The 13904-nt window shown below is 31.4% G+C and overlaps 1 protein-coding gene across 1 annotated transcript; it reads right to left on the bottom strand.

The window, feature by feature from the left end:
* Nucleotides 1-4101: 4101 nt before the first annotated feature.
* Nucleotides 4102-5254, bottom strand: LOC137821185 (uncharacterized). Its single transcript, XM_068625656.2, has 3 exons — nucleotides 4822-5254; nucleotides 4681-4736; nucleotides 4102-4465 (listed from the first exon to the last, which is right to left on the bottom strand). The coding sequence occupies exons 1-3, from the start codon at nucleotides 4889-4891 to the stop codon at nucleotides 4355-4357; spliced, it is 237 nt and encodes a 78-aa protein (XP_068481757.1). The 5' UTR covers nucleotides 4892-5254; the 3' UTR covers nucleotides 4102-4354.
* Nucleotides 5255-13904: the final 8650 nt, after the last annotated feature.

Genomic DNA, 13904 nt, shown 5'->3' with positions numbered 1-13904 from the left:
ATAAGTGTTTATTGAATTTTTTTTTAAGGTTAAACTCTTTTTTTTCTATAACATCTAATGGACTTTTTTTTTCTTCTATAACATCTAATGAACTCATTTCAAAGCTATCATAAATTTATAATTTCTTACAAACTATCCCTAACATTCTCAAAATACTTACAAATACTTAACATTTCACAAATCACTATTCAATTTAGAAATAATTTTAATTAAAGATATTTCTTTTGTAAATATAATTAATGCAGGAGATTTTTTTAATTATTTCTTATGAAAGAAGACCGATTATAACTTTTACTTGGAGTTTTGTAAAAGAATGTATTAATCATAATGACAAAGAACTTTTTTAATGAGTGGACTCATATTCCACACAGATATGAGTTTGAACATGCTGTTAATATGAACTTTTTTTTTTCAGTTCTTAATTAGAGATTCTTAAATTTTATTAGTAAATGGTCTGCATATATTTTTTAAAATCTTGATGGATATTAAACAAATGTTTCTATTATTTTCGATTATCCCTTGAATTTTTTCAGTAATTAGAAATATCCCTCTTGTGTATTTGGGATAAGTTTCTTTCGAAACTTCTTTTAGGAGAGAAAAATAAAATTAATATTTTTTATAAATTAAAATTAAACTTATGCATAAATTAATTTATAGAAACTCTTATATAATTCATCTCATTTTTTTTTTATTTTTAACCTGGGTATAAGATAATTTTATTTTGTGGAGAAATTACATTTTTTTTCTTATTTTTCTTTTAAAAGAAGACTTATTGAGAAACATGTCCAAAGAGATACAAACTCTCTTGTAACAAATTCATGTTCTGCTTCCACACTACTATAATCTAAATATTCTGTGCTCTGCTTCTTCTAACCCTTTCTTTCTTTTTTTTCTTAAGTTTGTAACCATGAATGATTTAACCACAAATGAATTAATGACTTTTATGCAGATGCAAAAAATTGTAAGTTAGCATTAGAATTCCTCATCGCCTATTATCTTCATCTAGAGAAAATTCAATAATTGTTCTTCTCTCGCTTTAAAGACTTTGTTGGAACACATTGAATTATAAATTAATGGGTTGTGCACATGCACGTTATTGTTATTATAATGAATGACGAAAAATTAATAAAACAAACGTTTTCTTTGTATATTACGGAGTGGACTTTAGACCTAACTCAACCCCATAAAATCGACTCAATGAGAACTCAACCCTATAAAACTGATTCAATGAGGTGAGATTTGCACCCACTTATATACAATGAAAGACTCTCATTTCTAGTCGATGTGAGATCTCCAACATTTTAAAACGCAATAGCAGACTTAAAAATTTAATTTACTATGATAGGTGGTAGAAATATTTGTTATAGAAAATCACTTACTATGAGAAGTGTTAGAGCTATATTTGTCATAAAAAATCACTTATTATGATAGTTTTGATGAGAATCATCATAGTAAGTCATATTTTCTATGATTGTTCTAGAAATATCAATCATAAAAAGTTTCATCTAAATATATTATGACAAATATTTTGCTCATTTTAACAGTTTATATACAACATTACTAATAAATTCAACTTATTATTATAGTTTTTTAACCTACATAGAAAATGCAAAGTTTCTATGTCGCCTAAATTTATGTCTCAATAAGATCTGTCATAAAAGTTATGTAGAATTGTTATAAAAAGTCTTATTTTGCACTAGTTGCATTGTGAAAGACAAAAATTGATAGAACTTTAAACTCTAAATCCTAAATTATAAACATAAATTATTGTCTTTTGTGAACTAGTTTTCTCTTTATTTGCCTATTAAGTAAGACAATTAACTAAAAAAGTTTTGATTGAACTAAATGCCTTATCTAATAGTTTTCATTCTCATAACACAATCAGATATCCCAAGAAAAAGTAAACAACTTCAATAATGGAAGAGCAAAACGAAAATCATATCAAGGAAGATTATTTTCACATTTTGTAATTGTCCACATAACACAATATTGTTATAAGCATGAAATTCACCTTTATAAAAATAAAGGAATATGTAATCAAGAAATAGTTCCAATGTTAATAATATTATGATTTTTAGGATAATTTATTTTCACAACAACTCTTCTCCATAAGTGTTTTTTTTTTCAAATGTTGGACTCAATTTTGGACAATTGTAACAACTTCTTGCTTTGTTGCAACAATCCAAAGGAAACCATCTACACAAAATTAACAAAATCTTCACCTTCTTCGTTGGTCAATCACAATCTATTCAAAATGACAATTCAGATAACATAAGTGTAGACACCAACATTGCGAACCAAGATATCAACATCAACCATCTCACTCACATTATACCTATTTTAGTTATTTCCATGACATTAAACTTGTACATATTAAATTGCCAAATTTTTCCCATGTTGTTACTAATCCCAAACTAAAATATTTTTTTAGTTTTAAGGTTACTCGTTCAAATAAAGTCATGCCTTACTCTTATAATTTCATATAACAAAGTTCTTTTTAATGCTCAAACTCTTAAACATAACCATATCACAACAACCTTAATGGTTGTCCCCTTGTCTCTTCACAATTTGACTAGACATATACTTTATTATATAACACCTTAGTCAATTCATGCAAACACCCAACACTCATTGTCATCAAGTTGCTCTTTGTTTCTTTTAATATATTAAATTTGTTCCATATGAGATATTATTTATTTTTTAGTGACCTTGATTGGACTTCAACAAGTTAAATGCAAATTTCAATTGTAAATTCATTTCATGGAGTCTAAATGCTTGAAATCAAATTTAATTTAAAAAATTATAATTTTTTGATAAGTAATAGATTGCAAAGAAAAAATTCTTTTCAACGTTAAAAAAATTATATATTGAAAAAATAGAATGCATTAATTATGACCTTTCATTAAATAACAAGAGTTAATTTGCATAACTTTTCTCTAACTTGTGAACATAACTTAAGCAAAAACAATATCACATCACCTAAATTATTCATGTGTTTTTTTATATATTTAAATTCTTTATATATTATATAGATAATTTTTTTATAATTTTTATTTATACTTTACCTTTTAATAACTTAAACAAATAATTTAAGTATTATAATTTCATGTTAAACATTATTCTTTATAGAAGCAGCTAAAATTTTAAAAAACACTTTTAGTTACGTAAATCAGTTCTTTATACACAATTACTTTTTAACCAATACACTTTTATTAAAGATGCTCTTAGTTTATAAATTATTTTATCTTCCCTGTTAAAGTTTAATATCTAGCTATGCACTGTTAATTTGACTTTCTAGTGAATAAAGGTAAAAGTTAATCAATAATTAGATTATTAGGTGAAATTTTTAACTCGGTCAATCCATACACTATTTATTTACATGGTTATTTATAGAGTTATAAAAGTAGTGTTATAGGATGTCTCACATATTACTTACAAATATTTCTTAATAATAATTCTTTTAACTTTGGATAATCCTTCTCACAACTTATTACTTAAATGAATTTGATACAATCCATTTTAATACATAAGAATAACTTATAAATGAATTTCTTCTAAGAGAATTGAAAATGAAACCATATCTAATTTCGTGTTATTTATACGGTAATGTAATTTGATGTAATGAAGATAAGAGTAAGAAGACTTAAAAATAAGAAAAAATATATTTTGACACTCTTTATTAAATAAATCCCCATTTGATAACTTTCTTTCAATAATATAATACTAAATATTAATAATTCAATTTAAAAATAAAAAAATGTAACTAAAATATTAATATAACTAATTTTCAAAAATGGATATTAATACTCTAAATTGCACTTACAGAAATAATATTGAAATCTAAAAACAATTGCAGTTACAGAGAGATCGTATTGAAATCTTTTACCGCAAGAGGTTCGGTACATAATAATAAACCCATAAAGATATTTTATAATTATTATATATAAATGAATGTAAATATTATGTTATTAACTCTTTTTATAAGATTGAGGTAAATTTAAAATATCTTTTAGTAATACCATATGCACCTTCTTCTTTTCTTTCCCTGGAGATTGATTATAATGAGACGATAACAACTTCCAACATCAGGAACATGATTACTAATTATAAGGCAAAAACTTTATTATAATATTCTTGGTTTAATGGTCCACAGCCCATTGATACGCATCTGGTGCACATACATAAAATAAAGTATGATACTAATTTATTGCCTCATAATACACACAAGTAGTGGCTCCGATGAAGAAACTCGTTTACATATCTCCTCATACACGACCAAAACATTGAGTAGGAAGAGAGATGACAGTGTATTTGTTAATTTATTTCATTATTAGTTAGGTTTGAAGGTGTGCGTTCAAGGGCCCTTCCCAGGTTTCTTAGCGTGCCTTGGGTTGGGTCCTGCCTCATCATAATCCAACACAAAATCATGACCAAATAGCTTCCTCGACTTCACCTTCATACCATCCTTCATTCAAAGCCAATACCAGAAGAAACAACGTGTTAGTTTAAAGAACTATATATATTGCATTATATACACAACATTTTCAATTTTCACAACTGCAAAATCATTGTGGAAACACATTATAAACAAAAGCAAACATCTATGTTTCCTTCAATGTAGCTCCATTCATATTTCTTCATAATTCTAAAGCAAGAGGACAAACACACAGTAGGGTTTACCTCTGAAGGTAAGCCATGAGTAGGATGCATGCTTTCCCTGAAGCCATCAGCCAAGCCTATAAGGAAATAAAAGCTGTTATGTTTGTGTGTAGGAGGAGTTAAATGTTTGAAATTGTATTAAAATATAGAGAACAAGGTCACCTGAAGATAAGGGAACGAGGAGCAAGAGAAGAATTAGAAGGAAAGAACTGGTGTTGATCTTAAGGGCCATGACAAGTACAAAGAGTGGTTCCTCTTGCTATGAGCAGTTAGATTGGAAGTGAGAACATGAAATATACGTGTCTTGGCAGGGAAATGCAAGCAGGGAGAGCCCTTTTTAAATTTGGCGACGAGAGAGGTGTTGTGATGGTGTACCCCACCCAATAGCAACAGGGTGATGATGAAATGCAATAACTTGTAGGCTTTAACGCACAACACTTAAGTCAACTCTACTATTCTATAAGACTATACATAATTGCGTCAAAGAAAAGATGGTGATTGTTTGCATGTGCACATTGCCAACATATTTCCCTGCATGGCTCAAAATCAGCTTCTCCACCTTTTCCCCAAGTCAACCATACTTATATGTTTCTCCAAATGTTATTTCATGCTCATACTTCTTTAAATACCCGAAGGCCAAACACACGTATACACATAACCACCGGATATAATTACACGATAATCATATGAAAATTACGATTAACGACTCAATTAGGTCGCATCAATCTATAACACCCAAGATCCAAAATTATAATTATAAATAAGAAATCATCTCTTAAAAAAAGTAATGAAACTCTAACCTCAAAATTAACTTAAACATTACAGTGTCATCACAAATATCTTTTCTAAAAAAAAGTCGAAAGAACAATAAAATCGAAAATTGAAAGAATATATGCAACAACTAAGAGAAACTTTATCTCAGTAACTGGTAAGAACACTTATATTTTTTTAGCATGGTGTTACATTATATATATGAAACTTAAATCCTATAATCTTATTTCTCGATCACGTTGTTAAAGATTTGATTTGATTTTGGAACTGATAAAAAAAAATGTATATAGAAACTCCAAGTAACTTTTCTGCCAAAATCCAATTATATAATGGGTCTCAAGAATGACGTATCATTTCCCTTGAACCAATTGTTTTTAGTCATATATATCTAACTTAATCCTCCAAGTATTTTAAGTGGCATATACTAAATCCGAGGAAACAACGTCAAAGCCGCCACACTTCCCTTAAATAGATTTCAATTTCGAGAGATGAACTCTTGACCAAAAAATACTTTCTACTTTTTCTACTTTCTTTCCCTATATATGATCACTAAGACGCACCATTGGCACATGATTAATCGTGTGTGCTTGTCTATTTTCTTATGAATATACTGTTCATATTCTGAGGATTAATATAACCTAGCTCGATCGTTTAAAATGCCGAACACCACATTCAGATGAATTGGGTGGTGAAAGCTGCTAAAAGCTTGTCGTATATTTCAAATTTTCCGTGGTACCTATCACCACTTTGGTGGAATGGTGGTGCTTTTAGTCCTCACATTTGGGCTTCGTCACTTTTCATATAGTCAATGGATGGAGACAGATATGGAGAGTGGGCTACAGCTAAATTTAAATAGGGAGCAAGAGAGTTGAATGTGGAATGCCCCTTGGTGGGTGCACTAACAAAAAGGAGAGGGAACAACACCATTAATTACTAGTTTAATCCTACATTAAAGCAAGGAAATTGTTTACTTAATCATCCTTTAGGAGACCATAATATATGTTGGTAATGATTGTTTCAAATGGGCTAGTTAAGCTTCCTAAAACTTTGTTCTGCTTTTAGCAAATATGTTCTGAAACTTGTAATGTGGGCAACAGAAGACTATTAGGCCTTAAGTAGCAAAACACTTCACATATTCCCACGTGCATATGTACCACATTCCTACAACTACGTACTATACAACCAAAAAGGTTCCATTGGAGTTACAACTTCACAGTGCCCTAAGTACCATCAATAATATTCTTTGCACATATCATGATCAAGATTTTTCCATGCACATCGATATCTTTATTTTGCTTCTATCTTTGCCTGCAAATCTAACATAATCTTTGCCCATAGACGCAATTGTGCATTCTAGATCTTCGGAATTTCTTATACTAATCACTCGGAAATGGGAGCATTCTGATTTGTGGTTTAGCATTGCTCATTCCAACAACTGGAATAAAGAATAATCCATGCATTGTTTGTTTGATTTCTCAAAAACCAAAAACAATTATAAATAATGCAGCTCACACAATCAGGATTCTCTCTCTAAAATGATTTTGTTTTTTTTTAAAGAGGCTTGACTTCCATCACAGAATTACAAAAATCTAGTGTTGGCAAATATGCACTGCTCTTAATTGGAATAAACAGAAGAAGGTGCAATTTTTTCTGTCTACTATTGCATAAGTTGAACCATTTTTATCCACACAAAGACATTGCATATGTGAGTGTCACTGTTTCTTAAATCTGGATCTAAAGAGTCAAGTAAGAGATTAATGCATTTAGTCACTACACAGATGCTCAAAGTGGAGATGCTGTTCATTTTGGAAGCTTAGTGTGATTTTCTGTGGGAAAAAAATTATATACAGTTGTTTCTATAATTGTTCTCCCTATTGGAATTGAAATTTTATTTTGTTAATATATATGTATATATAAATATAATTATTTAATGTAGCTTTTTTTATCATACGAAACTCTAACTCTGATAGAAAACAACATTTATAGAATTGAATTTAGGTTTTGTGAATTCTTTGAAATCTTCTCAAACTAAGATAGTTTTAGAAATGCATGCATAGTTTGTTCCTTCCGGTGAGTGGCACCACCTCACATACATTAAAGAATCATTAAATAAATTTATTTTGAAGATAAAAATTAATTAATCATTATATTAATTAAATTAAATATTATTTTAAAAAAATTATTAATACTTAAAGTAGTTATAGTTTAAATTTTTTATCTAATTAATTATCAAATTTTAACTACCAACTTATAATTTAAAACATTAGTAGCTAAGAAATTGATAGTTAATTAAATATTAAATTATAAATTATTTATTAATAATAAAAAATATTTTGGATATTAATATTTTTTTAATTTAAAATAATATTTAATTTAGTTAATAATATTTTTTATCTCTAAAATTGGTTTATATTTAAATATTTTTGTGAAAATTTGTAATAATAGTAGTAAAGGACTAAAAATTGAGATTAGTAATTAGTAATTAGAGATAGAAGATAGATTAAAAAGAAATTAAAATGAAGGGAGAAACAAAAGTGAGAACAGGGAATCTCATTCACATCCAAAACAGTGCTTTATGAGATATGCATTGGTGGCAGTCAGATCAGAAAAGCTTAGAAGCACTTTCTCTGAACTAATTTAAAAGTAAGAAAGTTACCCATATTTGATCCCTTCTCCATTAAAACTCAAAAATGTATAGAGAATGGAAAGAACCTAACTTATAATTTTTTTCCTTTGCTAATAAATATTCCTATGATGGCTTTTCAAGGGTCTCATGAGACAAAAATACATTTCTTGTTAGTTTAGTTACTCAACTTTGTTGAGGTTGGGAATCAAATCAATATCTTGGGAAAGCAAGTATTAAGTTTTGAATGCAGTGTTGCTGTTTGGGCTTTGAATGTGCATTAACTCTCACAAATAGTGGTACTACATTCTCATATATACTATTAAGCAAACTTCACACCTGTGATATGGGAGAGGTGAAAAATTATTTATTTTTTGTAGAGAAAAATTTGTGGCAATATAAAAAATGCTATTTTACTTTTTTTATTCTTAAAAATTTATTGAAATATTCTCATGGACCATTTTAGTCACTGAAAATTCATTTTTAATATGAAAAAAAATCTCTTATATCAAATATTTCTTTAGAGAAATATCCATTTTCACTTTTTATTCTCACTAAATTGGTAAATAACTCGTGTTCAAGCAATAGATAATAGATAGATTAAAAAAATGATATTGAAAACTCTATTATAATTATTCTCGTGATAACTTCATTCATCTCCTCTCTCAATATATATGTATCATTCCAAAGAAAAATTAAATTTATCTACGAAAAATATTTGTACAAATAGTATGGGAAGAACTCAAATCCAAATTCTACATCTCGTAGTGTTTAACAAGATGAGGTATAACTGCAAAAGCTTTTTGACGCTCAAGTTAGTATGATGTATTATTGAGTCCATAAGTGTTCTTGAACCTAATCATTACATATCTCTTGGTCACATATTCATACTATTTTGTGATGAATATTTGTTGTCATGTATCCTATTCATGCTCAATACCTCTTGCTAATCCACGCTTAGGGCTTGTTTAGCAATATGATAATTAAGGTTTTTAATTAGAACTTCTTATTTTGATGATTTTCTCTTTTTAAATAATCGATTTAGTTTAAGATTGGTGTGACACGAAAGGGGATTTGATGGTTGTTCATCGAGCCAATTTGACCTAGAGGCTAAGAATTCGTATTATGACAAGGTTTCTTGGTGGGACCCATCCTGAGAGGTCGGTACACTGCCCACCGAAATCAAATGTTCGAAGAGCATACATATTTGTTTGAAAGGAAAGTCCATTTCTTTTGGAATTGCTGGCGGTTTGAGATCTTCTCAATTTCGAGCATCAGGTATACCCCTAGGCTCGAGCAACAAGAAGTCATGTCATTTTCTAAGATATGTATCTTCCTTGAGCAATGTGTATAATAAATTATAGGTGCTACAAAAGATTTGAAATGTCAATTCTTTTGAACCGATAGATGCTAAGAGATTTAACAGTTGGGGGTTCACGACAGTTGGTCCACCTTGCTAAGACTTGAGCCTATAAATAACGAGTGAGATCAACACTTAGTCCACTCTTATCTGACATTTGTCTTCCAAGTTGTCAAGAAGTTTTATGATTTAAGGTAACAGTGTCTTTCTTTAACCTCGTTTCTATTTTCAAGGGGTTGGGGTTTCTGAGAGAGAGTTATCAAGACTTCGATACAGGAATTATATTATTGTCGGATGCAAGTTTGATATGATATCAGTGCAGAGTGTTCCATCTATTCTGAACGAGCGAGTGGAAGACATTGCAAGTCCTCCTGAGCGGGTCAATGACACCCTGACCTTGCAGTTGAAGAGGCAACCAAGATGGTTGAGGAGAGTTAGAGCCTAAGAAAAGGCTACTAGCTCCTTTTCACTGGACAAGAAACCCATTGAGGTAAAACTTGTGGCCTCGATCTATTATGAATGTTGAGGACCTAAAACTCTATCAGTCCTTGATCAGCTACCTCGAAAAATCTTACATGTCTACTTGTCTCTGTGTTGATGGAGTGATTTATACAGTACAAATAGTTTTTGGTAGTTTTTTCATTTCTTTGCAGATTTTAACTTTGCTGATTTTTTTTCTTCTAATGCAGATATCATGGCTTCCAATGATCCAAAGGAAAGACATACTTATATGTCCTTTACCTAAAGAGACGAGGGTTAGCGCCCGAGAAATTTAAGGAGGTAGTCGATGCTCATACACATGTCCATCTCTTGGAGTCAATGGCCGACAACCTTCATCCTCTCGACATGCATAAGAAGCACAAAAGAGAGAGAAAAAAAATCTTATCGTTGATCTCTTGAAAAAGAAATCCCCATCTACTTGTTCACCAAAAAAGAGTAGGCATGGTAAGGCTTCTTTGACACTGAGACGAAGTTGTCAGAGAAGTTATCATTCAGCGTGAACAACTCCGAATGGCAGTTGTATCAATCGGCCTTTCCAAGTGCCTTGGCTGACGTTGAATGAGCTCGCAGGCCCAAACGATCTTGTTGCGCAAGAAATTGAGAGAAGAGTTCGACAAAGATGTCTCTCTTGCCAAGGTAAAGAAACTTAAGAAGGAGCTTGCTGACTCGGGTTATTCCTTCCAGGCTGCCCTAAATGCTAATGCTTCTTTGGGTATCCATCTAAAGTATTCAAATGATGCTCTCTCCCGGTGTGAGGTCGAGAAGAAGGCGCTAGGAAAAAAGGTTTCCCAAATGTCGGTTGAAGAGGGTTTGTATCATGCCCCCCAAGTTGGAAAAAATTCGACCTCGGATTTAGAACTTCAGTAAATAACATAGTTAGTTCGTTCACAAAGAAGATATAAACATTTCTAAATTTGGGATGATAAGATATAAATATTTCTAGATTTGGGATGTGAAGCTAACTTATGTTCATTAAGCTTTGGGAGTTCATATGGGTGCGATCTATATACAGGCCATATTTGGAAAGAATAATTGGGGATGAACTGACTTTTTGGTGAGTATCCTCTTAGAGGGTGAGACCTTAGGAGGTCTTTGAATATCACCCTTAAACTTCTTTATCGATGTCAAGTATTTAAATATTTAGGTAATGAAAAAGATAAATAAAAAGAACACATTTGAGGTGCAATTTGTATTTTTGCACGGGTGAACATTATTGTTTTTACGGTGTAAGGTGAAGTGATGATACCCTGATGAGAATCAAAAGGATGTTGTTAATAGGAAGAATGGACAAGGGCCAAATCATTTAAAGTTCTTCTTATTAGTCTTTTCAAAGGATGAGGCCTAAGCCCAAAGCCCAAGCCCAAGAAGGCCAAAGCCCAAGAAGGCCAAGCCCAAGCATTAAATAAAAGAGCATCATTTGAATTACTCTTGTATAGTTGTAGGAGGTCTGGATATTAAATAAAGGAGTGTGAATATGTGAAAATAAAGTCACATTGTCCATGTGACTTAGGAGAGTAGGTGTATGTGTAGTTTTTAGGAGGTGTCATAGTAGAAAAAGGTCACACCTCCCATGTGACTTGTTTTTTGTGGGAATTTCTAATGAGTTTCATTTGAATTTTCCCACCTATTTTTCAGCATCCTCACACTATAAATAGAGGTGTGAGCTCTTGTAAAATTCAGAATTGGAAATTGGATATAGAGAAACTCTACTCAAATTGAGAGAGAATTGTGAGTTTTGGTTTCTCCTTCTTCCATAGTCTTATCTTGTGTGCCATTGGAGAGCTTCAAGTGGCGGCTTCTCTTCACTTATCTTGGACAAGGACTCCAAGTGGCGTGATGCAGTTCCAAATTCTCATTCCAGCCGAGCTTCACTCCATAAGTGTCATTCCTTTCATCTTCTTTTGCAATTTCATTCGGTAGTTAGCTTCTCCTTAGTGTTCTTCATCTTTTCAACCGATTGGTTTTGTATTCCTTGTGTTGTTCTTCATTTTTTGTTCGGTACCTTGCTGTTCTTAATTCAATTGTGTTTAATATCTTGTTATATGGATGTTCACAAGGAGATAACACTCTTATTGAGTTTGGATCATCATTTTGGAAGGCTATGTCTCCATTGATGACTCCTTAAGCTTCCTTGATTCCATTTATGTTTTCAGCTTGTTATTTTGTTGATGTAATTTCGTTTTCTTTGTTTAAGCACTCTTTGATCCTTGAATTGTTGTTTTCCTTCTCATATAATGTTGTGTTCAAGAGTTTAAAAGTGCCTATGTTCAATCCAACTCATATCATACCCGTTTTATCTTTTCTGTCTTCATCTTTTTATTTTCTTTTTTGTTTTTCATTTTTAATTGATCCTTATTAACTTCTTTGGGAGAGAGGGGTTTTAAGATAACCTTATGCCCTTGGAAGTTGAAAGAAATCTTATTGGTATGGCCATCATGTAAATTTTTTCTATCATATTGCCAAGGTCTTTCCAATAGAATATGTGTTGCTTCCATTGGCACAATATCACATAAAACCTCATCTTTATACTTTCCTATAACAAAACTTATGAGGACTTGTTTATTATCCATAATTTTGTCTTCTTCACTAAGCCATTGTAGTTTATAGGGCTTTGTATGAGAGATAGTGGGTAATCTAAGCTTCTCCACTACTTTTGTACTTGCCACATTAGCACAACTACCCCACATCTATGATCATGGAACATAACTTGTTGTTGATAAGGCATCGAGTGTGAAAAATATTTTCTCTTTGAGTGTTATCAAAAGGTTTTTGAATAGTACCCAACATTCCCCTTACCACCAATAAGTCACCTTCACAAGGTATCTCACACTCGTCCTCACTTGGGGTTTTTGAAGAGGAAGTGGAACTAGCTCTAGATGATTGGGAACTATGATCACTCACGACTATCCCCCTTTAACCATCATTATTCTTTTACTCGGGAAATTGGCAGAAATGTGCCCAAAACCTAGACATTTAAAACATTTTTTACTTGAGATTTTGGTGGATGATTTAGGAGTAGAAGATTTATCTCTAGAATCTTTATGATGTGGGGTGGTTTCTTTTGAGAAATGGGAAGGAGAGTTTTGGTTTTAAAATTTGTTTTTGCCCTTCCAAGATGATTTGTAAAAGCCATCATTATGAGTATTTTTAAAAGAATTTTTCTCCAAAACTTTTGATTCAACCTTGATGGCTAGGTGAACCAATTTTTCCAAAGAAGTATAATTATATATTTCTACAACATCTTGTATTTCTTGTCGTAATTCACTCACAAATCTAACAATCATTGACTTTTCACTTTCATGCATATTAATTTTAGTCAAAGTTACTTCCAAATCTTTAAAATACTCGTCTACACTCCTAGATCTTTGATGAATTCGTTAGAGTTTCAACAAGAGTTCATTCCTATAATGAAGAGAAATAAACTGCGTGCGCATGCATAACATTAAATCACTCCAAGAGACCATGGTTGACCTCTTGTTTAGCCAAATGTCCATTACAGTTTGACGCCACCATTGCATGGCATAGTCCTTAAATTCTATGGAAGCTAACTTAACCTTTTGGTCATCTTCGACCTCATACACATTAAAAGTTTGTTATACCTTAGCTTCCCATTCTAGATATACATTTGGGTCACTATCCCCATTCAAACTAGGTAATTTTACAAAAGGTAAAGTCTTCTTTGGTTGTTGATGATGGCGCCTAGCTTCATAATTTTGCACTCTCTAATCTTCTTCTTCTTGACTTCCATAGTGCATGTAATGTCTTGTATCTCTTCTAGGCTCCCATCTCCTCTCGCGGTTTTGTCTCGCTTGTGTATCATCTAGCCTTTGCATCATTTCCATTAGTTGTCGCATTTCCTCTTCCTTGTGGGTCAAGCTTCTCTTGGTATCCTCAAGCTCCCCCAAAAGACGTTCCTTTTGAAGAGATTGTGGTTTGGAAGATTCCCCTGAAGATAAATTGTGTATAATTGTGAACAACAAAAATTAAACA

The sequence above is a fragment of the Phaseolus vulgaris genome, chromosome 9, assembly GCF_051622355.1.
Source record: "Phaseolus vulgaris cultivar YP4 chromosome 9, ASM5162235v1, whole genome shotgun sequence".
NCBI lineage: Eukaryota > Viridiplantae > Streptophyta > Magnoliopsida > Fabales > Fabaceae > Phaseolus > Phaseolus vulgaris.
Note: the sequence above shows the minus strand (reverse complement) of the source record. Positions and strands in the feature narration are given on the sequence as shown.